Genomic DNA, 26,134 nt, shown 5'->3' with positions numbered 1-26,134 from the left:
TACCGATGCACACAACACGCGGAATTGCTCACCAGTTGGGCACAGTAGGGGACCTGGAATGTAATTTGTTCGCAGGTTATAGTGTTAACAATTTCGGTAGTTTTTGATTTTAGTATTTAGAGTAGTTAGTGTTGAATAATAATGAATAATGAATGAGTTTCCCTGCGTGAGTAGATTGAAGTAAGCATCTAAATATTAAGTTCAATGTCAACTCAGGTTTGTTTACATTTGTCGTGTGTGTCTGAAAGTATGGGATTGCGTGCCGCTGTAAAAGAAACAACTTATCTTCTGACTGACAGCGAAGTAAATTAATGATGTTTTAATCCTTGGGCGTTTTACTTGCGAGAAAAAAAATGTTAATAATAACCGCTTCCCTTCCTAATGTGGCTATTAGTTATTGTTTACTTTTTCTGCCATTCGCTTCTAATTCAATCGCCTTCATTTTAATAATAGCTTATTAATTGTTTTAACTTGCTAAACTACTCGGCGCAAATCCACTCAAACGCGAACTTCTCACGACAACGTAACAAATGGGAACAACCCCGCCTTTGAATCTTTTCTCGCAAAGGCCATAATTAGAAATACACATACGAAGTGGTCTGCGGCGGTAATTCAACGGAACGTGAATTTAATCCCAATATAAAACTTTGATTGCGGTTTTGAGCAAACCCTCCTACCCCTCTCGGAACGTAACGCATGTCATTTGTACGGGTTAATTCACTTCATCGAGCCTTTAATAGCGGCAATTACTAATACTGGGAAGGATCGCTTTTTTTGCGTCAATTGGCAAAGCGGTGTGTGAGGAAGTGGAATGAGCGTTTAATGACAGATTTTGAGAGAGAGTTGAGGTTAGGTGTGCTGTCACGAGGCAGGTGATGTGAGGTTCATCCTCTATTCACCGGTGTAAAAATGCAAATGTGATGTTGGTTGATCGGTTGTAATTGCTGATTGCGTTTTTTTTGTGTCAGGGAAGTGGGCGTAGGTGTGTGTGTTTTTGCTCCTTTTTCTGAATGTGAGTTCCTACGGTTTCACATTTTTAAATGGTGTACACATCGAATAACACGAGCAGAGGGAACCGAAAGTTCAATTGCTAGCGATGAATGTGCCGATTTTAATTAGGCGATTGAAACTTAAAAAAACAATACTGCGAATTGAACCTATTCATTAGAAAAAAGCAACCGATTTGAAAATTGCAATCAAAATTAATGTTAGCGATACCTAATCAGTTGGTAAATTGATTCCGATAAAATGTCATAATTAATTCGGGAAATTAGTTTTAAGCGGAAATTAAATACGAGTGTACAACAAACGGAGAACGCACCGCTTTTGGCATGAAGCAGACAAATGTTAGTTCGAATGAAACATGCCATTATGTGTAGTACCTCAATGAACATCGTGTCTAATGACACGTTTACACTAAGGTAGGTTCGCTGGATTTCAAGGTTTACGCAGTCACATGCCTGACTACCATATCTTTGACTATTCGTTTATTTTTCTGGATTTCTCTCCAAGCCATTGTGTGAACCTTGAAATCACGCGATATATCTAAACGCGGCCTAATGCTGACAGTTTATTAGTTGGTCAGTTACATTTTCATTTTAATCAAACAACGACAACACAAAGGACCGACAGAGCAACAGAATGATACACAATGTTTGAAATATTTAACAAATAAAAAAATTGAATTACGAACTTAATATCAACTTTTTTGAACTAGCTTAATGCTTCTGGACTATAAACTAATTTGTTGTTTTGTGTTTGAATCCTGTAGTTTCAACACGATGAGTGTGTGTTTGCTTTTATTGTTCAGACTAGGATACATAGCTCCCGGTTGGAAATACTGAGATGACGTTGCAAACGACCAACTTACCTTGCAGGAACAGGTGGCGCACTCTCTGGACGGATACTTGAACGTCTGTCCAGAGGCGTAGATGTGATGCTCATACAGGCATGAGCTTCCACCCGTTAGTCCATTCGCTGTTGCGTTCTCGAGACTGCACATGTCATCCGGACATCGAGGGCAGCAATCACCGGCTCCCAGCGGTAGTGGGTTATCACAAGTCAGCGGAGGGCACTCCAGCTTCCAGCAGTCGAATTCACCGTACTGTGGGGGGAGACAATATTTTGTGTTAGCTTAGTTTTGAACTCATGGTCACGTTGTTTTGTGGTATATTATCATTCCAACTGTCTCCGCCCAGAGAGGTATCTGAGCAGAGTTCCGTAGAGTAGTAGAGATGAGAGCAGACTGGCTACCAGTTGTTGATGTAGGGATGTGATGAGATCGAATATAGCCAAAGCTGACCTATACTGATCGATGGTTTTATTCCGGCTGACACTGTTCTGACGACGACGATGTTGAATTGAAGACGCTTTAAACTTTGCAGTTCATTCGCCTCTAAAATACATTGTTCTGAACATTTCGTGTCCTATTTATACGATTGATCCCATAGTCCTGGTCTTGGTCTCGTCTGGAACATTCGCTAGTACACAATTGCGCTTTGTATAGCAATTCCGTTTCCATCCGTTCCTATATGTTGACATTCGTTTGTTATTGTTTGTAATTGTTATGATTGTGTCCTCAAAGGTAATTGTTCTGTATAGTTCAATTACAGTCTATCGCAAAATTAAGTATACGCCTCATGCGGTTATTTTTGAGTTTTTCGGAGTTAAAAAAGTAAATGATTAAATGCGACTCATATTCATCGTAAAATTGATCCATTTTACTCTCATGTAGTGATAAGAAAAGAATTAAAATTGTCAAAGGGCCTGGCCGGGTAAGGAAGTAAAAAGTGCCCCCAAACCAAATCACTAGCCGTATGGCAAATATTGTAAAGGATATTAAATAAGAAATTTTGGCGGTTTATTTGAACCCCTATCTGGTTTGACGTAGGATCTATAGTGAAAAACGTACTTTTCGTTAATTTCACGCCATCCTCAAAAGATCCGAGATAAAAATTTGAAAAAAATACTGAATGTGCATCTTACTACGATGTATCAAAAAAAATTATCAAAAAAAAATTTCATCAAAAATTTTAGTACTAAAAAAAATAATGAAATCTTGAAAATTTTTTTTTTGGGATTTAGAGATTCAGTACTACTCTAATTCATATTTTAATGTGTTTCTACGGCTTTTCTAGATATGTGTGATTTTTTTCAGATTTTTTTCAGTGTTGCGCGGTATCAAAAAATTTTTTTTTTATGTTTCCAAAGAGTGGTTAGGTAAGGGAGTAAAAAGTGCCCCCAAACCAAATCACTAGCTGTATGGCAAATATTGTAAAGGATGTTAAATAAGAAATTTTGGTGGTTTATTTGAACCCCTATGTGGTTTGACGTAGGATCTATAGTGAAAAACGTACTTTTTCGTTTATTTCACGCCATCCTCAATAGATCTGAGATAAAAATTTGAAAAAAATACTGAATGTACATCCTACCATGGTGTATCAAGAAAAATTATCAAAAAAAATTTCATCAAAAATTTTTGTACTAAAAAAATATTAAAATTTTGAAAATTTTTTTTTTGGATTTAGAGATTCAGTACTACTCTAATTCATATTCAAATGTACTCTTACGGCTTTTCTAGATTTATAAATATCTTCAAACTGTTTTTTTTTTCAAATATCTAATACTAAAAATAAAATGAAAAAAAATACACAGTACAAAAAAATGTTATAGATTTTCTGGCATTTCGAAATTTTGAAAAAAAAAATATAACTTTGAGACCCACTCCTGCTCAAATTTTTATTTAAATGCGTTCGTATGTGTCTTTTTTCTACATGTGGCGTAATTTTTCCTGAATTTTTAAGAGCATTGTGTGACACAAAATAATTTTCTTCATCGTCTGCATTATTATTTTTATTTTTTTGAAATCGATTATTTTATTGTATTCGTGGTTTTCAATTGAAAGATTAAAATAAAAAAACAAATCGAATTTGTGGTCTCAAAGTTATATTTTTTTTCAAAATTTCGAAATGCCAGAAAATCTATAACATTTTTTTGTACTGTGTATTTTTCTTTTTTATTATTTTATTTTTATTATTAGATATTTAAAAAAAAACAGCTTGACGATATTTATCAATCTAGAAAAGCCGTAAGAGCACATTTAAATATGAATTAGAGTAGTATTGAATCTCTAAATCCCAAAAAAAAATTTTCAAATTTTCATAATTTTTTTTTAATACTAAAATTTTTGATGAATTATTTTTTTGATAATTTTTCTTGATACACCGTGGTAAGATGCACATTCAGTATTTTTTTCAAATTTTTATCTCGGATCTATTGAGGATGGCGTGAAATGCACGAAAAAGTACGTTTGTCACTATAGATCCTACGTCAAACCACATAGGGGTTCAAATAAACCGCCAAAATTTCTTATTTAATATCCTTTACAATATTTGCCATACAGCTAGTGATTTGGTTTGGGGGCACTTTTTACTCCCTTACCTAACCACTCTTTGGAAACATAAAAAAAAAATTTTTTGATACCGCGCAACACTGAAAAAAATCTGAAAAAAATCACACATATCTAGAAAAGCCGTAGAAACACATTAAAATATGAATTAGAGTAGTACTGAATCTCTAAATCCCAAAAAAAAAATTTTCAAGATTTCATTATTTTTTTTAGTACTAAAATTTTTGATGAAATTTTTTTTTGATAATTTTTTTTGATACATCGTAGTAAGATGCACATTCAGTATTTTTTTCAAATTTTTATCTCGGATCTTTTGAGGATGGCGTGAAATTAACGAAAAGTACGTTTTTCACTATAGATCCTACGTCAAACCACATAGGGGTTCAAATAAACCACCAAAATTTCTTATTTAATATCCTTTACTATATTTGCCATACAGCTAGTGATTTGGTTTGGGGGCACTTTTTACTCCCTTACCCGGCCAGGCCCTTTCTACTTCTTATTTCATATACGAACAAAAACTCTCCAAAAACACGTGGCAAAATTGAGTGTACAGTTTAAGTTTTTCTTAAAAAGAAAATTAAAATCAGTTCAGAAATGTTAACAGATAACAAAAATCAATCCCCTAGCACTTTCTGCAAGCGTCGTGTCGAGATTTCTGAACACTGTAGACGGAAGCGCCTCCCAGATTTCCGTAATCGTCTTTTTGAGTTCCGCTTCGTCCCCTACGTTTTTGTTCTTCAGATGGTTCTTTATTTCCCACCATAGATACTCAATAGTGTTGAAATCCGGTGATTGCGGAGGCGTTTTGAGTTGATTGGGATATCATAGAGCAGGTATTCCCGCACGATGAGGTCAGTTTGCTCCGGGTCATTATTCTGTTGAAAGTAGTAATCACGAGGGAGACCCAATTTCAGAACGGGATACTGCAGGTTGCGTTTCAGGATGATCAATTAAGCCATTTTGTCCATCGATGAATCGATAAACTCCATGGTTGCAGATCCAGAAGCCGCCAATGAATCTGGAGCACCGATACTGGTTTCCTCCACAAATCTGTCTTCCATCCGATTCAAAGAAGTTGGTTTCCGGCTCATCCGTATAAAAGACCTTATTCCAGAACTCCTTAGGTCTGTTCTCACATGCATTAGCAAATTATAGTGGTTTTTTTCATATCCATTTTTGAGATGAAATAATTTTCACGGCCAATACGACCTCTCAGATTGTTCCTGAATGCTGCTCTCCGGACAGTATCTGCGTTGACATGTCTTCCAATGATGCCGGCCACTTCGGTAGTCAATTAAGGAATGTTTGCTATAGGGTTCTTTCGCAATGTTCCCTTAATTACTCGTTCATCATCAGAAGACAGGATACGTTTGTGTCTTCTACTCGGGAGATTTTCCATGGTTCCTTCGTATTTCCACTTGTTTATGATTTTTTTTGCTATAAAGTGAGTTCTTCCGACTATATTTGCTATCTCCTGCTATCTGCTATCACCTATTGCTTTCCTCTAACTTGCCATTTTGATAAAAAAATGCAAACATCAATAAAAAACAAAAACCAACACTGCCCAAGCAATGGTTAAGTACGCTAATTCGCAAAGAAACTTACTCACAAGACTAATTTATTCGGAGAAATTTAAGGTATACACTCAATTTTGAGATGCCTAGAATAGAGATTATTATCAATTTATAGGAATAAACAATTAGCAGAAAACTTTTCTCGGAATTTTATTGCACGTACAGCTATTTAAATGTGTTAGTAATAAAAATGCATCAAAAGAATCAATGTATTCAAAATATTTCATACCAAATCAATGGGAAGTATCGTCAAGTAGCATTTGTACACTCAATTTTGCGATAGACTGCATGTGTGATTCTCTGGCTGAGAACAGCCAGAAGTAAATAAGCATACATATTTATGTTTATTATGCAATTATTGTCCTTTCCTCAGGTGCGACCCAGGACCCAAAAATGATTAATAGTTATTCTTCGAAACAAATGCTGAGCCGATTAATATTATTCGTCACATCCAAATGCACAAAAAAAGGAAGAGAACAGAAAAACCAAACTGCCACATGCATATAGTTTTCTTCGCAAGAAAATTTCGTTTATCGATGAATATAATCGGTTCAAAGGATATGTCAATAGGCAAAATTGCCACATTTGGAGTGAAGAGAATTCTTGTGCCATTGTCAGAACACCGTTGCGTCCCGTAGAAGTCGTGGTCTGGCGCACTTTATGGATCGGTAGAATAACTGGTCTGTTTTTTTAAACGATGTGCCTCTAGAGGCGAATGAACTGCAAAGTTTAAAGCCTCTTAAAAACAAAGAAAGAAGAAGAAACGATGTGCTCCGGAACGGAACAGTTAAAGGGCACCTAACAGGGCCATGGGCACCTATTTTTTTAAAAATTTAGTGCGTCTAATGTGGAGGAGCTGTGGTTTCAACGAGACTTTGCAAGATGACAATTTATTCGAAGTAACGTTTGAGGAACGAAAAATATCGCGTAATGTATCCAAGTTCCGAGATCATGAGATTTAACTAGACTGTTGGACTGTTTTTGTGTGGATACGTGAAGTATCTGGACTACGCCGATAACTTGCAGACGATTGACACCAATTCATCATTGATATACGGTCTTCACCAGGGTTACCACATTTAAATCTGTAAAAAATCTGTATATCTGTATTTTCAACAAAAAAAATCTGTATCGAAAAATTAAGGGAAAAAAATAAAATAACGGTTTATTTTCATTTTGAATTTATTTATTTTTTATTTATGGGTTGCTAAAGTCGTATCAATACAACAAAATAAATCATAAAAAGGTTTTCTCATAATCTTACGAATTGTATGATGTTTATACAAGGTTTTGTTGAACTATGCCTTAAAATTTTTCGTCAATTTCGTCCTTGGAAATTTGAAATTTTGATAACCGGATCGCTGAAATCAAATTGCTTTGAAATCTGTTTCACGAGTTCAGTATAGAAGTCACGACAAATCGATTTGAAGGTCAGCCTACTTTTTCAGCTTTTTCTGCATCGATACCAACGTTGTTTACGTTTACTTAGGTTTTTTCAGAAAGTCTCCAAAATCTTTCACATCAAGGTCAGCATCAGCGAATCATCGTTGCACGTAGCTCTCGAAACATAAATGACCCAACATGATCAGCTATAACATTTTTGTCTCATTATAAAGTTCCCAAAATTGAGAACTTCCTGATTGAATAGTGCAATTGGCGTTATTGATGAGCGGTAGAACAAAGTTGAGGAACAGAATAATTGGTTTAGTCATAGGATCATTCAAATGAGTCAATATACGATTGGCGGATTGATTATGATCATACTTAACTTGGAACGAAAACAATGGTTTAAGCTCTTCAAATCGCTCAAGATCTCGCTTAACAACTGCTTCCAACGAAAGTCATCTCTTTACGTTGCGTTCAACATTTTTATAAATCAAGTGCATACATAGATACCACTGTAGTAAATTCAATATTGAAAATTGAATTTAGATAAAAAATCTGTAAATTCTGTATCTTTGCTGAAAATCTGTAATTCTGTATATACAGATTCTGTATCGAAAATTTGGCCAAAAATCTGTAAAATACAGAGTATTCTGTATATGTGGCAACCCAGGACTTCACTGCTGCGAAAAGTGATAAAAAATTTGACTTCCTGATAGAATTTCCTCCGTGCCAACAGAGGAAGTCGTATCACGAAAGTCATATTCAAATAAAAATGACAATGAATTATCTTTGGGATGAATGTCTCTAAACAAATCTCTAAAAAAATGTAACTAAACTCTGTCTCTAAAACACACCTTGTAGTTATGGTCTGAGTACACTAAAGTCGCTTTTCAACCGCGTAAAAAGTGGCTCCAGTGTAAAAAGATTTTCTTAGATTTCAAGATTTTAAGTTTGTATCGTATCACTGATTAGTAACTGAGAAAAAAAAAGAGAAACATATCATGATTGTAGCGTGTAAAAAAATCAGTTAATCAATTGTTAAAATACAGCCATTCCATGCCAAACCGATATAATGGTTCTCAGATTTTCGTGAAAAGTGGTTTGTTCTTTATTGCAAACTATTAGGTCCTTTTTTAGTTTTTCGTTAGGGTGACCATTTCCGTTTTAGGGCGGTCCGAAAAATCACTTTATTTCACTTTTTTCCTAAAATGACTTTTTTCAAAAACTCATAACTTTTGAACTACTATTGGTCCAGGTCTAATGATCGACATATCAAATTAAAGCCAATCACCTCGTCTTTTAAGGAAACATACTCCGGTTGTAGAAATGTTTTTTTTGGTTTGGAATGGTTATTGATTGTTTTTGTTTTTCATAGTTTTCATGGTTTCGGGACCAAAGGCGCTATATTTTTTATATTTTTTATAGATGAAGATTTTTAAAATAAATTATCTCAAAATCAGATATGTGTTCCTATTTTTTTAAGTTATGGTTTTACTGTTTTGCTGTTTTGTTCTGGTTGCCATTGGTCGGAGCTTAAAGTGTAATATTTCCCCTTCCTACAGTGTCTGTTAACATGTGGTAATAATTGTTCTTTGATTGTTTACTTTTTTTGCTTACTGTACGATTTACGTGCGATTGATTTGCAGGCAGTTGTTGTTTATTGAAGGTACGGATAGTTAAGCAGACAAACGAGCAGAACAAACACCCCAGCACGTGAAGCGGGGAAGAAAATTGTCCTGGAAAATCGTCAAATCACGATTAGAGAAGTTGCTGATCAGCTGTTGGACAATGTCAATAATGATCCTAATTTGCTCTAAAGGTCGATGACGAATCGATGCCGAATCATAGGTATATGGTTATAACATCGAAACTAAATTCTTTGATCCATTATTTTCTGTAGCAGAAATTATACCGAGCACTGCAAAATAAACCTAACCTTTGCATCTGTCGAAAAGAAACCAAAGAGGCTATAACATTGAAATTGTAAACATATGTTCATAAACATTGTAAACATTGTAAACATAGAACCCAACATAAAATAATAAATGAAACCCGAGATTCGTGGGGGATTTTACGGGGACGCTTGACACATGGTTCAATAATAGATGTAATAAATCAACATATACTCACCAGACACTCGCACGTCTGACACTGGTAAATCCACTGCTCCCCGCTGCGGAACGTCACATGCTTCAGCTCCTGGTGCTGGCAGGACTCTTTGGGGTCGCACTGGGGACAGCACAGGTCTCGTGCGCTGCCCCGCCTCCACGCCGAACAGTTGCACGGTGGTTCCACGCAGCTGATCACACCCTTCGAACAGGTGCAAACCTTGCACGGTTGATTCCGGGGCGAGATTTTGCCACCGTCTGGAATCTCATTGTCCTCGAACATACAACTTAACCTACAGTCGGCGGACGATGGCAGCGACAGTAACGACGACCCGCTGCCAGGGGCCGGGCACTCACACTCGAAATGTCCCTGCGTGTTCACGCATCGGGCTGTCGGGTGACAGCTGTGCGTTTTCAAATAGCACTCATCTATATCTACACAATCTTTTCCTTTGGTTTCAAATCCAGGCTTGCATTTGCAAAAGTACCTACGAATCGAAAGGGGTAGAGGAAAGTATTCGGATAAATATTCAAACTCTGAGACAAACAATGCGCAATAACCTACCATCCTGGCATGTTAACACAGTTCGTTGTCTCCTTACACCGGTGCACTCCGGTTGCACACTCATCCAGATCCTTCTCGCAGGATTCGCCCACGTAGCCGGCGCGGCACGCACACACTCCAGGCGCCCGGCATTCGCCCCCATTCAGACAGGTTTGATTGCACACCGCTGCGAAGAACAAAATACCATGACTTTTCCGACCAATCAAAATCGGAAGCATTTCATCGGCACAACTAGTTGGGCTACTTACGTTTACAGTCATACCCATTGCCCTCGTAGCCAGGCTTGCAGCGACAGTGATACGAACCGGCCGTATTGATGCAGTCCGCCTGCTGGTGACAGCTATGCTCCCCGGATTTGCACTCGTCCACCTCAACGCAGTTGAACTTGTCCAGCTGCCGATAGCCGGGCAGACACTCGCACGCGTACGAACCGAATGTGTTGACGCATTGCGTGTTCAAATGGCAGTGATTACCATTAAGACTACCTTGCTGAGCGCATTCGTCAATGTCTGGAGGTCCAGGTAATTTTCGGTTTTCGGTTTTGATGTCGTTGGCAAAAGCAATAACAATTGGCGGCGGAAGATGAAAATCAAGAAAAACATGTTAGTGGCACTTTTTTATGTTCAGTTGAGTGTTCTTTTGGCGCCACTCCGAATGTGAGAATGATACGTATGACGGTTTGCACGAACCCTGGCGTCCCGCGGGCGGTTCTTGTCACAAAGTTGCAAATCTTTTCCAGCTGCCAGGCCACTCATGGGTTCGTGCCGGCAAAATGTGTGGTGTGATGATGTTGTGAACTCGGTCGCGCCAAAAGTTAATTGTATCGGTTAGTATGTGTCACACGTGTTTGGTTTCGAGCAACAACGAACGAAAATAAGATAAAAAAGACTCATATAAAAATAATCTGGTTTATTTTTTTTTTTTGAAAAATTAATTTTGAAACTGTTATTGGTTAGCGTCTGCCCGAATGTGAGCGGTGAGCGGGAGGAGGAGACAATAAAAACGCATTCATATATCTTCACCTTCTGTCGTCTGAACCACTTCGTGTTTCTGTTTCTGTGAGTGTTTATTTCTGTGGTGTTGACGTCTACCGTGCGTACCCCGTCGTCGTACTTTGCGCCTATTTGGAGTATCTAAATTATTGAATTATTTATTGAATTTTCTTAATTTATTAGTTAAATTTTCGAGTCACGGGCGCCTCTAGCCTTCTGGCTAGAGGTATCCAGGGGACGTCGGAGGAAAGAGCTGTGTGGGCTATTAGAGCGGAAGCCATTCTTTTTCATATGACATGTTTAACCAGAGAAAATGCGTCTCCATATTTTGTATATAAATTGTTTCCTGACAATGCATCGCATGAACTTTGAGATACTATCAAGAAATATATTCATCGGTATCGTTGCACCGGCGGCAAAACGACAGTAAACAAATCCATCAAAATATCCCCATACATCTGGATGCATTGTTCCGACCTTCTCAGCACGCGGTCGCCAACTTTTAAGGGGGAACCCCGGTCTGGAAGCTCGAAAAAGTGGTTTTTTGCATTTTTTGGAAGTTTCTTCTTCTTCTTCTTATATGGCACTAACGTTCCTAGAGGAACTCCGCCGTCTCAACGTAGCATTACTTGCGTCATTTTCATTAGTACTTAGTTGAGATTTCTATGCCAAATAACACGCCTTGAATGCATTCTGAGTGGCAAGCTCTAGAATACGCGTGACCACAGTGCAAGTCAGAGGAAATTTCTTTGAAGAAAAATTTCCCCGACCAGAACGGGAATCGAACCCGAACCCCCGGCATGTTAGGTTTGACGCTAACCACTCGGCCACGGGAGCACTTTGGAAGTTTATGCCCCCGAAAATGTTGCCCTAAATAGATTTTTCGTTGGAAAGTTACAGCCAAAAGTATGCGGTCTCCACAATGATATGGTATTGTACGAATTTTTAAAATTTTTTTTCTCGAAACCATTTTTTTCAGCTGGTGGTATCGATATCTCAGGATTTTCTCGGCCGATTTGGCTAACATTTTTCATCAGCATGTAAAAATGAATTATCTAAAGCGTTTATAGTTTATAGCGTTTTATAGCCGTTTTTTGATATCACGTTTTTCAATTTTTTACGAGCTTCCAAACAACAATTTTTCATGAAAAATTAATTAAAAATCACTCATTTTTAACAAAAATGGCTGCCATTTCGGCAATTTTTTGAATTTTCAAAAACCCCTATGTATAGGGATACCATCTGTTCAGAGTTGAAAATCCGGACACCTGTCATAGCCTCGATTATGACCAAACTATTGTCTTTTTTGCGAAATGAATGAATAAATACACGTTGTAGAGTAGTGCGGGGCAAAGGTGCGCACCTAACTGTTGTCGTCCAATAACTCTTGAAATAAAAGCAAAAAAAAATTAGTTTGCTGATCAAATTGTATATATGTATACTACCTTCGAAACGTAGTACAATAATTTCTCGAGTTTTGTTTGTAGTTGCAAAAAACCTATTTTAATATAAAATGAGAAATGCGTACTTTCGCCCCATAGTTGAGTCAAAGGTGCGCACCGTACGGGGCAAAAGTGCGCACTTATTGAATTGTACTTCTGAGGTAACTTGTAACAAAAAAAAAGCTTTATTATCACCAGCGGGAGGAGCATCATTACTAGAGTGTGTAGGCACCATCCTGTGGGGAGGTGGGTGGTGTTGTATGATGTTTTATGGGTGGAGAGTTATGTGGGTGTTATGATCGAACATACCACGTGGAAATTTTTGGGAGGTTGGAGACTAACAATATAAGATATCTGAAAATGTCCAACATTTGTAACAGAATTCTTTTTATTATCAAACTAGCTGACCCGGCGAACTTCGTCCCACCCACGATTGATATATTGATATAAATCATTTCGAACACTCAAGTTCCCACAGAAATTATTTTTATGTACGCAATCTATACTCGCGGTATATAATGTCTTTTTTGACATATAGACCTAATGTAGACTAAGACGCATCAATCCTGATACTGACTGTTTAAATCCGTTGCTCGGTTCTTGAGTTAAATCGTGAGGAATGGACATCAAATCATTTTTATTTCTATAGATCAAGTTTATAAATACATAGTTACCTTCACTTGATTTATTTGAACTCATTGTTGAAAAAAAAAACAATATATATTTGAAGTTCATTGTGAAAACATAAACATAAACGGAACTTAACCGTCATTGAATTGAATGCATAGTGAAAATAAAAAAAACCTTTGAAATTCATTTTGAATTATTTTGAAGCAATTGTTTATTTTTCTTCTTCATCTTGGATTTCGGTTTTGAGGATTCCGATGCTTTGCCTTGGAGCGCTGTTGCTTCGTTGCGCTGTTATGGGGTTCGAAGAAACAAACGATGGTTCCTCATGAAGCTAGAAGCCCAATCCTTTCCTGCCAGTTTTGCAATTTCGTTGAATTCGTGCTGGAGGTTGTGGCTTTCGCAAAATCAAACGACAGGTTTTAGAGGCGAATTAACTGAAAAGTTCGAGCCCTCTTAAAGCCAGAAAGAAAAAGAAGAAGAGACGACAGATGCCTCATATTTTTGAGAGTCATACCATAGAAAGCTTTGTCCAGTGCTCTGCAATCGTTCGCCAGATTCACAGATTGCTCACTCGTGAATACTGGTCTGAACCGCCCTAGATGCTCGCTGATACATCCCAGCAAAAGTAGAAATGTCAATAAAAGAAGATTCAAATTATAATTCACTTACTGATATGAGCCTCTTCCTCAGAGCTGATTCAGAAATACCGAAGTCTGCCGCAATCCGACGCTTCAAGACTCCCTCCCGAAGCCTCTGTCGGTATTTCTGGAGTGCATTACTTCAAATTAGTTTTCTTCTTGTGGATCCCCTTAAAACATTGGTTGAAAACATTTTATAATTTTTTTGAGAGCGGAAAGCTGGTGCGAACTTTTGCCCCACAGCCACTGCGCACGCACCTTTGTCCCACAAGTAATTTTTGAACTAATCGAATTTTCAAAAAAAGCTCTTGAACTTTTTCACAAGAACGAATTTGCACTATCATCTACTATAGAATGAAGGTTTCTCTGATGGTGTAGTTTCGAACTTTCCAGTTATTTTAGGTAAGATGACGATTTAATCCTCAAAATTGAAAAAAATAGATCAAAACATCGCTCAAAACTCTTTTTTTCTCGTAACGTTTTGCCACTTTCATGAAATGCATCATGATTATATGTGTGAGCTGCAGGTGTAATAATGTAGTTACATAGTTAAATCAATTAAAATCACCCAAAAATTTCGACTTCGCACTCTGTTCCTCTAATTTTTTGTCGAGTGTATTACTCGGATGATCCATGCGATGAAAATACTCCGTAGATGATGGCTTCTGCTCTGTACCAGTACAGGATATTTTTGGGTGGTTTCCGAGTCATCAAACATCATGCGCAATAATGTACCAGAGACAATCCATGGATTTGAAGCTTTTATGATGTATGAAACGCAAGTGTTCCATAGAGGCGAATGAACTGAAAAGTTTAAAGCCTTTTTCAAACAATGAATATAAGGGAAGTGTTCCTTCTGAAGCTCAAATCTTCTGAGCGGTTTGAGTTTTACACCACATAATTGAACATGGATCTGAAATTGAATTCCAATTGAATGTTCTTGCAATGTTTCGGTGTTTGAGTATGCTTTTTGAAATAAGATTTACCTTTACTGGTTGATTGTGGATTCCAAATTTCTTTTTCAACAAGAAAACAGAATGCGCATCCCGCTTTTGACTTGTGAATCACATATACAACACCCACCCTCATGATCATTTCTGTGAGACAAATGTACTTCAGACGTAACTCGTCAGTAAAATGACACTTCGGTGAAACTGGTGAAACGAAAACTCTGAATGGAAACATATGTGAGATCTCGTGGAAGATGGAACTGTCACTCTCTACACGCTTTAAAATTTTAGTCACCAATAAATTTTAATCAAAAACAAAATACAAAAAAAATAAGTTCTGGATCGTCAACAAAATCGAATTTCTTATAAAAATCAGGACAAATGCTAGAGTTTGAGGAATGAATCAGAACGCCCAAAAAGACTCTCAAAATCAGGACATGTCCTGCTAAATGTGGACAGATGGTATCCCTACCTGTATAAGACTTTAGATATTGTCCTTAAGTTTCAAAATATTCACTGGAATTCGTTTTGTGACACCCCGTTGCTTCAGAACCGATACCACCAGCAAGGTACCGATTTTCAGACAGCATATACGCATTCAGCTGTTAACAGCGTAGTAATCATTATTCGTGCCTTAACACTAGATTTACGGATGTTAATTAAATACTTATTTTTACTGAATGAGCCAATATGACTCACATAAGAAAATTTTGTTTTTTTTGCAAAGAAAGTAGTTTGGAATGTTGTAGAATGTAGAATGGTAGAATGGAATGTTGATTATCAAAAATTCACGAAAAACATTTTAAACTCTGTTTTGAAACACATTTTCCGCATACATTTTTATTACATATAGTACAATGGTTTGTACATTTGTCTCTTTTGCATAATTGTTGAATTTGACAATTCATCCGTTCGTCAGTAGCATGCATTTTCGTGATAGGGATTGAAGTGTTCTCGATTTCGTCTCTATATTTAGTTGTTAGCTCTTCAGCCAATCTATATAAAAAAAATGTATAAAATCGGAAAATTTTCGGAAAATCCCGAAGGAAGGTCGGAAAATTCGGAAAATTTAATTCCCACATGTTCGAGAATTACATCATAATAATCGTTGTTAGTCCATTCGATGTTTGCGCTATCGAAATTCATCTTTGTTCGTAAGTGGAAATGGATTTTCAGGCGAAATAACGCATTTCCATATCTTATATCTATATAAATAAAAATGTAAGGCAAAATCTGTTGGTAAGCGGAAAACCCGAAGAAGGGATGTTCCGATTTTAGCCTCCTGTATTTTGTTGTATTCTTCTCTTCCCGTAGATCAATATAGTGGAGAGAAAAATAGGTAAATCCTGAAGGAAGGTCGGAAAATTCGGAAAATTTAATTCCCACAAGTTCGAAAATTACACCATAATAAGCGTTCTTAGTCCATTCGATATTTGCGCTGTCGAAATGGATCTTTGTTCGTAAGTGGGAATGGATTTTCGGGCGAAGTAACGCATTTCCATATCTAATATCTATAAATAAAAATGGAAGGTAAGCGCAGAACCCGAGGAAGGAATGGTTCAATTTGAGTCATCTATATTTCGTTGTATTCATCTCATCCCATAGATCAATATAGCGGAAAGAAAAATCGGAATATTCGGAAATTTGAATTCTCATATGTTCTACAATTAGCTAAGCGTTGTTAGTCCATTTGATGTTGACGCTAACGAAATAGATTTTTGTTCGAAAGTGGAAAAAGATTTTCAGACGGAATAACGCATTCCTATATCTTCTATCTAAATAAACAAAAATGGAAGGCCAAATGTGTTGGTGTGCCCTAAACCCGAGGAAGGAATGGTCCGATTTGAGCTGTCTTTATTTTGTAATATTCTCTATATCAAACATGTATTCCATGCAACGAAGAAACATGTTATTTCCAAATGCTTGAAGAATCTTGAACGAGAATTGTGTCTGAAAAAAAAACTATATCATAAGCACGAATTTTTTGTAGAAGTACTAGACAATTTATAGTGAAAAGAAATTGTAAAGGGTCAAAGGGTAATCAATCAATGAAGAGTTCAGTGATTGGACTCACTAACGTTAACTTAGTAAGAAAGCGTGGATGTTTGAAAGTATTCAAATTAAAAAATCTATTTTGGGCGGGACGAAGTTCGTCGGGTCAGCTAGTTAGAAAACCAAATCTTTCCGAGAAATATTTATTTGTGTCGTCCCTTTTATACAGAGTCCAAGCATTGATAGTTGCTGAACCTAAAATATAGCGGAAAACTTGTAGAGGCCATCTGCGTGAACTTGCTTTAACGGTATATTTTCGGGCCATTTGGTCATGTAAATCAACGCCATACTTGGTTCTATTATAACAGGTTACTGTTTCTGGAACATGTTTTTCATTTTTTTCAATTGTTATATTTTTATGTGTTGTATTTAGTAGTAAAACTTTTTTTTATCATGCTTGCTTTCATAAATGGTCAGGGTAAAACTGTTTACAAGAAATTTCTTCTAACATCGGATGTCGACCGAAATTGGATTCCGAATTTATCCGGCTTATTCGGCATGTACTACGTAAATCGACATCTTTAGTAGGGAATAATTGCTCATCGATCGTTATTGTTGCGTGAGGTTTGTAACAAGCCTGACTTTTCTCTATAAATTTTCTCCATATTTTTGAAATCACGGCAAATTTGTCTGTCTTCAGTCATTAGCGGCGTTAATTTTTTTTATCTAAAAAATCTATCTCTAAACATTGTCTGCGCGAAAAAAGTCGGACCCCACTTCCAACCACCAATATGTATGTAGACAATGAACACTCCTCTGGCAAAAACAAAATGCGCAAAGGTCCACAATTGTGATTTTGTAACCGTCCATTTCTCATTATTCAAAACATGACGAGCTACGAGTTCGGTAGGGGTAGTGGGGGCAAATGTGGTCACCTGCTTGTTTGGTAGTATAACTATTGACTATAGATGCCGTATTGATAGTCACCTTATGTTTTAAGAATTTAATGACTTTTTAGTCACCCTGTACTTCAGTAGAGCTGTCGCATGTCAAAATACAAATAAAAACAGAAATTACTCTCTCGATTGCCATTCGGCCGTAGTTCTGTGCGCATGGTATCTAAGGAATTTCTCGTGAAATTTAGTTTATTCAATCTGATATGTTGGACAAATCACCAGTTTGGACGACTGCTTACATATTCTAGGAGAGTTGAACAGATATTTTGTTTAATCTCAGCGAATAATTAGCATAGAAATTATTTTAATGTTTGGCGGCAAAGTGGTCATAGGTGAATAACAACTGTTCAATGTTTACTAAAGCTGATATACCTCATCACATTCTGCTCTTGAAGAAGAACCTTTTGTGGCTTTGATCCGGGATAAATATGCCACTCCAACTGAACCAAGCCTCATTATGCGGAACGTTATGTGTTTCTTACTACGCTTTTGTATGCAAGAGAAAATTTAAATTGAGACTCTAGTTGAATAGGCCAAGCTCATTTCATGCATGTACCTACTATAATAAATATGATTTGAACAAATTTGGACGAAAAAAACCTATAAATCTATCCCATTTAGCTTGATATGGGCGGGTGACCACTTTGCCCCCACTAGGTGACCACTTTACCTCCAATCGAAAAAAAAGCTCGATTTTTCACCTTTTTTTTCTAATGATGAAAAGTACTATTTTGAATTTTTATAATGTAAACCGTTTGCTATCTTGAAGAACAGTGAGTTGAACTATAATATTCTTCGAGAAACGGGAACTGAATCGGTATGTGGGCGCATTTTTTTCGGTGTATCGATAGCGTCTAAATCAATTTTGGTTTCAGAATCAGAAATAACTATGGCTCTTTTTTTACTAGAAGCTTTGTAACGAGAAACTTCATCTTCGCTTTCTGTTTCAGAACGGGTAATGGCTCTTTTTTGTAAGGAGCTATACAACAAGATCTTCATCTTCACTGCTTGAAGATTTCATCGGATCGATCATTTTTTATTTTGATTTGTTTGTTCAACAAAAATCAATTTTTCTGATTTTTTCCAAAATATAAACCATAGATAATTAGATAAAATAGATATCAATTGTAATGCCTTTTACAAATAAATTACAAAAATACGTTTGTGGATCAAATTTTTCTGGCAATTTTTTTTTTAATTATAAAGTATATATTACTTCACTGCACTGCTCACATGCGATGTAATAATTGAAATGATGATAGAAGTGGGTAATTATGTAGAGGAGTAGCGATGGTTCCCACAATACACATAATTATTTTACATTCAGGAAAATCCTCGGTAGAAAACTACCTAATGACTTTGGTAATGCAAACAAAATATAAACCATAGATAATTAGATAAAATAGATATCAATTGTAATGCCTTTTACAAATAAATTACAAAAATACGTTTGTGGATCAAATTTTTCTGGCAATTTTTTTTTTAATTATAAAGTATATATTACTTCACTGCACTGCTCACATGCGATGTAATAATTGAAATGATGATAGAAGTGGGTAATTATGTAGAGGAGTAGCGATGGTTCCCACAATACACATAATTATTTTACATTCAGGAAAATCCTCGGTAGAAAACTACCTAATGACTTTGGTAATGCAAACATTAGTAGAATATACATAGTTTTTGTATGTACAGCCATTCCATGCCAAACCGATATAGTGGTTCTCAGATTTTCGTCAAAAGTGGTAGTTTTGTTATTTATCGCAAATTATGAGACCCGTATTTTTTAAATTTTTTGTTAGGGTGACCATTTCCATTTTAGGGTGATCCAAAAAAAAATCATTTTTTTGCATTTTTGCCCAAAATGACTTTTTTCAAAATTTTCTTTCGAATTACTACACCGATTCAGATGGCCGACATATCAAATTAACTGGTCTTTTTTGAAAAAAAACTATACCTCCAGAAAATTTGAATTCTGTTCTCGTTATTATTGATTGTATTCGTTTTTTATTGTTTTCATAGTCTCGGGGGTGGAGGCGATCTGGCGTAGTGGTAATATCCATACCTCTCACGCAGAGATCACGAGTTCAATTCTCATTCCCGACATTCTTCCAAAAATGGAAATAAAAGTGACGAACCAGCCAAAATGTGTTGAAAGTCACTATAATAGAGAAAAAAAATTGTCTCGGGACCAAAGGCGTTATAGTTTTTTATATTTTTTTTCGAAAGCTGAGGATTTTTCACAAAACATATCTCGAAACCGGAGAGGCGTTTTTCTTTGGTTTTGAGTTTTGATATTTCAAAGTTAGCCGATGGTCCAAAAATCATTTTCTTCTCATTTTTTCCGTTACAAAAAATCATAACTTTTGATCTACTGGACCGATTCAAATGATTGATAGGGTAAATGATCTTGGTTTGTCCAGTCGAAAATATGATCATGGTTTGCCCACTTTTTTGAATGCTCTAATTCAGCGCTCCTGTGTCAAATAAGGCCTTCGAATGTTTCAAAACATATAAATGAAATAGCCTTTTACATGATTTATAGTAGTTTGATAGTATATTTTTACGAAATCACATGTTTTAAAGAATTATAAAATACACCTTCTATTTGTGTCAATGCGCCCCTCATTCGAGCTAACTTTTAATCGATCACCAGATGATTATTTGGCACGTATTCAGACCTTTTCTGGATTACAACACTTATAAATATTGTAAACATCATGCTTGCTCACCATTTGTATCGGATTTACATAGCTAAACCATTAAATTAACGCATTTTGATGAACTCAATTCTGATCATGAGTTGTCCAATTCAATAATGTTGTTTTGTCCACATGATTTCTATGGCAACCGCTTGGCGCGCTGCAGTTTGTTTATGTTTGTTTATGGTGTGCTTCGCGCATAGCAGAAGTATGGTTTTTCTGTGTTGATTGTGTTGAGGTGAACACTTCTAGAATGCCCAAGAAAAGGCAATATTCTGAAGAAAGCCTAAATTATGAATGAATCAATATGATGTCAGTAAACTCAAGCAATGATAAATGCAACATCTAATTGTGAATTCGAATGTTTTCATTCAAAAATGGAGATTTCTAAAACCGGACAAACCATGATCATTTCTTTGGGCAAACCATGATCAGAGGTGGTCAAACCATGATCATAATTCTTCTTTAAGGACAATCGTTAAAAAACATAAAAATTTGAATAATTTCAACACCTTATGGTAGTATTAGCAACTAGAGACTTGGGGCTTTTCAACAAACCCACACTCGTATCGATTATGTGTGATTTTCATGAAGAAAAATCGATTTGCATTTACTAGTTGCGTAAAAACACCCCAAATTGGACAAACCAAGATCATTTACCATATATCAAATTAAAGCCAATGAGCTAGTCGTGAAAAAATATTACACTCTGAATAAAAATGGATTTTGTTTTCGTAATTATTGATTGTATTTGTTTTTTATAGCTTACATCGTTTCGGGACCAAGGGCGTCATATTTTTATATATTTTTTCCTGAAAGCTGAGGTTTTTTCAAATAACATATCCGAACATCAGAGAGGTGTTATTGTTTTGTTTTTAAGTTATGATTTTTCAAAGTTCACATGTTTTTAGCTTTCGTTCTACATTTCCATGCGACCAGACTGGATGTATGTGATTATAATCCAATTAATCGAAAAATGTGTTATTTTTTCAAAAAAAAAACTAGCTATTAGGCTTTAATTTGATATGTCGATCATCTGAATCGGTTCAGCACTTCAAAAGTAATAAATTTTTGAAGAAAGTCATTTTTGAGAAAAAAGGGGAAAATGATTTTTTGGACCATCGGGTAATTTTGAAAAATCATAACTCAAAAACGAAAAAAACGCCTCCTTGATTTCGAGATCATTTTTCGAAAAAAAATTTTTTGACCACTCCAAAATGGAAACGGTCACTCTAACAAAAAATAAAAAAAATATGGGTCTCATAATTTGCGATAAAGAACAAAACTACCACTTTTGACGAAAATCTGAGAACCACTATATCGGTTTGGCATGGAATGGCTGTATATGTATTACCAACTGTATGTAGAATGAATGTCAGATGCAATACAACGATATACCAATAATTAGTGCAGTAGAAAATGACATATGGTGGCATTTATCAAAAAATTCGTTATATTTACTAATTATTTCTCTCAGTGTATGTGAGTGTATGAGAAGAGAAACAAATCACGTGCGACTTAACTATTGCCCGGACATGATGGGACCAATAAATTTCATGTTATGCGATTAATTGTTTAACCATTCTATGAGTCAAATTGGCTCACCACCGCGAAAATAGGTATACCACATTCGATAATGCGAAATGAAGGGGTCTGCGGGGAAGAGGAATGAACGTTTACATATATTTCATAATTTAACTTAAAACCAACGTATGTTTTTAAAAAGTAATATTAAAGTTTTATATACACATAGTGTTCAAATTGATAATGAGTGAAATTGGCCCGATCCGTAAATCTAGTGGTAAACAATTATCCAAAAAATATATTCACGAAAATTTACTATTTCTCAACCTTCCAGGCAGGGGTCCCCCTTAAACCGAACGTTTCGGATAAATTTATGTCGACCACCCATTTTCGCTACAGCCGGTTTGAGGTGATACATTTCCGCGCGCATTTCGATGCGGTTTTTCTTTTTGGCAAATTAACACGAACCCATATATCTTGACTCAGCTTGTTGGGCAGACTTATTAATACGGCAACCGCCGACAGTCGGTGCGTGTGTGTGTGTGTATGTGTATGTCACACCGGTTGGCGCTTCAACGTTGTCCTCGACGACGTTGGATGCAAAATTTTGTCTAGCGTTTGCCAAAATTTGACCACGGTCTGATGAGACCAAAGCGTTAACTTATCTCGTTCCGACCGCACCATTTTTTCTTGTTTTCCCTCGTTTCATCTTTGGCTTTGTGTTTTGTTTATTTGCCAGTAGTATTAAGAGATTACTTAAGAAACGTGTCTAGCGTAGCGAAGCTGGTGTCATCGGAAAAATCATCTCTCCTCTCGTAATTTTTGAACGGGGTATGAGGAAGGGGTCGCGTTTTCGAGTTGTTATGGGAGGTTTTCTTTTGAATTTATTATCCAATTTCAGTAACATATTGTGAAGAGATATATTAAGTACGAGGAAATCTGTAAGTCGAGGATATTAAAAGGAAACTAAGGTTTATATCGTTTGGAAAGGGAACACCCACTTTTGGCGATCTTCTGTTGTATGAATTGAACCTTTTGATAATGGTTTGTGTCCTTGTAAACAGATCCACCTTGTCAATTATTTTTTTAAATAATTTTAAAATAACGTGCATGCAACAAGAAGGAACATTCCATGCGTTGAAATCGAACCGATTGTTGTGAATCGTGGTTGAAGGTTATTCACCGGATCAAGGCTAACCGTAATATCTTAAATTACGTTTTGACAAGAAATAATCGAATGCTAATTATTGTACTGTTTGGCGAATCCAACTTTTAGAAGGTCACAACTCGTACTAACCAAGTAAACCCAACCCATCCCCCAGACAGAGCAAAGTGGCCGGAATCAGGCCAAAGAAGGATGTAATTCCAGGTGTTCACACGAGGAATAAGACTTTGAATTCGGAGTTATACAATAAATACATCAGAGAGCGTATATCACCCTTCATTAAGTCCCCTGATGGTCCAGCTGTCATTTCGTGATACGATGGATAATAGAGCCTAATTCATTAAAAAAAACTTGGATTCACCTAACTGTCTACAGTTCCACCCTGTAGAGAAGTTTTGAGCAATAGTGAAGCCGAATAGTAAGGCAAACGTCATCGGGAATATCGGTCAGATCGAAAATTCATAGGCGACCTACACACGTACGCCGGTTTGTTAGTCGCATTAGCGGGAAAATGAGGTAATTTCATCGAAATAACGATGAATAATTTGTTTATGTTTTTTAAAAAATTGTTTACATTTGTAATGTTTCGTATCTGTACTTCCAGATAAGTACGCATGAATATGACTAAGGAAGGATTGATGAGCAAGGTTTTAGAGATCTTGTAGGTGTCACGATCAAAATTTGGTTGATTCAAACTTTTTTTTCTGATCGTGCATTTGAAAAAACCCAAACTCCCTTAAATTTTGCAGGTGTGTGCGTTCAGCATTTTACCTCAATTTTCATCCAACGTTTTAAGCATCAAAGTATTGCTATCGCGTCACGAAAATCACAACTGTTTGAACGAAACCAAAAATACAAAATAAAAGGAAGAGAGTATCTTAGAGTTTGGCGTTGAAGGCTTTTCTTAAAATGACCTAAAGTATACTTATGAAAAGCCATATGAAAAGAGTATTAAAATTAAAGAAAACTAACGGGTTGCAACTAAAATTTAGGATTTTTTTCGCGGCCCCTATGTTCAACTACAAACGAGTGAGAAATGAGGCTCTGTCTCCTTTTTCTGCTGGTATTTTTTGTTATGTTTTGCGCAAAATGCCGTCGACACAAGAAGCATTTCGCGAGCGCGTTGTACAGTTTTTGAAGAAAACTTTGATCCCGTATACAGTAGAACCTCGATTATCCGCGGAATAGTCTGGCTAGGTCACCGCAGATCACGAAAATCGCGGATAACGCAATAAATGACTAAATGAAGATGCAAACGACGAAATTCATGCCAACTCGACTGGACGTTGGCAGCACCATTTCAGATAGCAGTGAAACGTTGTGGGTGTAAAGACATGGGTCATTTAAGCAACTTTGCATACTTCAAATATTCGAAAAAAATTAGACTACTTTTTGGAAAAAGCCAGTTTTTTTCTTCATATTTTACAAAAAATTATAACTGTTTCAAAACTATGATACCTACAAAATTCTTGTCAAAGGATTAAATGTAGGAAATTGTTTAAATATTTATCAAAAAATACCAAAAATTCTTCGGAAAAATTTTTTGCTGAAAATAAGTTATTTTAAAAATTAAAATCCATTTTTCTCAAAAACGTATTTTTTAAAAATTCCCATCGGAAGATGGGCCCTTTTACAGGGAAATTTTTTTTCTAACAACAACTACAACAACTTTTCCAACAAGACCTACAAAATTTTAGTCAAAGAATGGAATGTAGGAAATTATTTTGGTTTTCACTAAAAATTACCGAAGAATTTTTTGGAAAACAATTTCATTGAAAAAAAAATATTTTGAAAATTTAAATTCATTTTTCTCGAAAACATAAGCTTTTTAAATTTTGAAAAAAAATAGATATAAAGAGCCTTTAAAATTTCCAACAAGTTTTCCGTACATCGAACGATGGGCACATTTACTTGGAAAAAGTTTTTCGAACAACAACTTTTTCATGTTTTTCTTTGAGAAAATGCTATTAATGTTCTATTCGTTACACTTTTATGTATAAATTATCGCAATTGGCATGATCTGCTAACTTTTCTCTATTTAAAAACATGTCAAGAACATGTCAAACGTGAGAATTTACACACACAAAAGTTACGAGCAAAACATTATTTTTTTCAGGAGTCTTCATACAAAAATGACTTATATTCCAAAAACTATAACAGATAGAATGTTGACGTCTTCGACAAAAGTTCATATTTTAATAAAATCTAAAACTTTGTCGAATACACTACTAAGGCAAGATAGCGACTTTAAATAAAATTAGGATTATTTGTATTTTTTTCAAAGAAAACATGAAAAAGTTGTCGTTCGGAAAACTTTTTCCCTGTAAAAGTGCCCATCTTCCGATGTATGGACGACTTCTTGGAAATTGTAAGGGCTATACATATATATATATATTTTTGGGAATCTGATATAAATTTGTTTTTGAGAAAAATGAATTTTAATTTTTTAAATAACTTTTTTGTCAGCGAAATTTTTTTCCTAAAAGCTTTTGGTATTTTTTTGTAAAAAATTAAACAATTTTCTACATTTCATCCTTTGACAAGAATTTTGGTAACATAGTTTTTAAGTTATAATTTTTTGTAAAAAAAGAAGAAACAACAATTGGCTTTTTCCAAAAAGTAATCTAATTCTTTTCCGAATATTTCAAGTACGCAACGTTGCTTAAATGACCCATGTCTTTACACCCACAACGTTTCACTGCTACCTGAGATGGTGCTGCCAACTCCTAAGACGAGTTGGCATGAAATTCTTAAAAAACAAAAAAAAATCAGCATGATAACTTTGTTTTATCAATACAGGAATCATTAAACTTTTTATCTGTAAATTCGTGTACACTAGTGATCAAATAATGTGAAAGCCATGACCAAAACTAAAGCGCAAACTTACCACTCACTGATAAATCCCGGGAATTTCTATAGAATTACTATGGAACTCGCTTTCGCGGATAAACCGCACCGCATAAATGTTAATTGAAAAAATGACATATATGTCAAATCGGATAAATTCACACAATACTGCTAGCAACGTCTAAAATATCAACCGGGTAATTTCACACCTCGCAAACCTGGTAAATACAGCTGATATCGATGAAAGCATTC

General features: G+C 35.8%; 1 protein-coding gene across 7 annotated transcripts in view; it reads right to left on the bottom strand.

Annotated features, from left to right (window-relative positions):
- The window catches only part of LOC129770509 (protein kinase C-binding protein NELL1-like), a 309,088-nt gene that overhangs the window by 13,565 nt on the left and 269,389 nt on the right, over window positions 1–26,134 (bottom strand). For 4 of the 7 annotated variants that reach the window (XM_055773394.1, XM_055773393.1, XM_055773398.1 and 1 more), the window contains 5 exons: window positions 10,293–10,553; window positions 10,045–10,210; window positions 9,502–9,967; window positions 1,871–2,104; window positions 33–53 (listed from right to left, as the gene is read on the bottom strand). In XM_055773394.1, coding sequence (XP_055629369.1) covers window positions 33–53; window positions 1,871–2,104; window positions 9,502–9,967; window positions 10,045–10,210; window positions 10,293–10,553 — 1,148 coding nt within the window. Of the gene's footprint in view, window positions 1–3; window positions 54–1,870; window positions 2,105–9,501; window positions 9,968–10,044; window positions 10,211–10,292; window positions 10,554–11,066; window positions 11,178–26,134 lie in introns of all 7 variants that reach the window. The other 3 variants (XM_055773395.1, XM_055773397.1, XM_055773396.1) reach the window with 3 other exon arrangements.

This window comes from Toxorhynchites rutilus, chromosome 2 (genome assembly GCF_029784135.1).
Source record: "Toxorhynchites rutilus septentrionalis strain SRP chromosome 2, ASM2978413v1, whole genome shotgun sequence".
Classification (NCBI taxonomy): Eukaryota; Metazoa; Arthropoda; class Insecta; order Diptera; family Culicidae; genus Toxorhynchites; species Toxorhynchites rutilus.
Note: the sequence above shows the minus strand (reverse complement) of the source record. Positions and strands in the feature narration are given on the sequence as shown.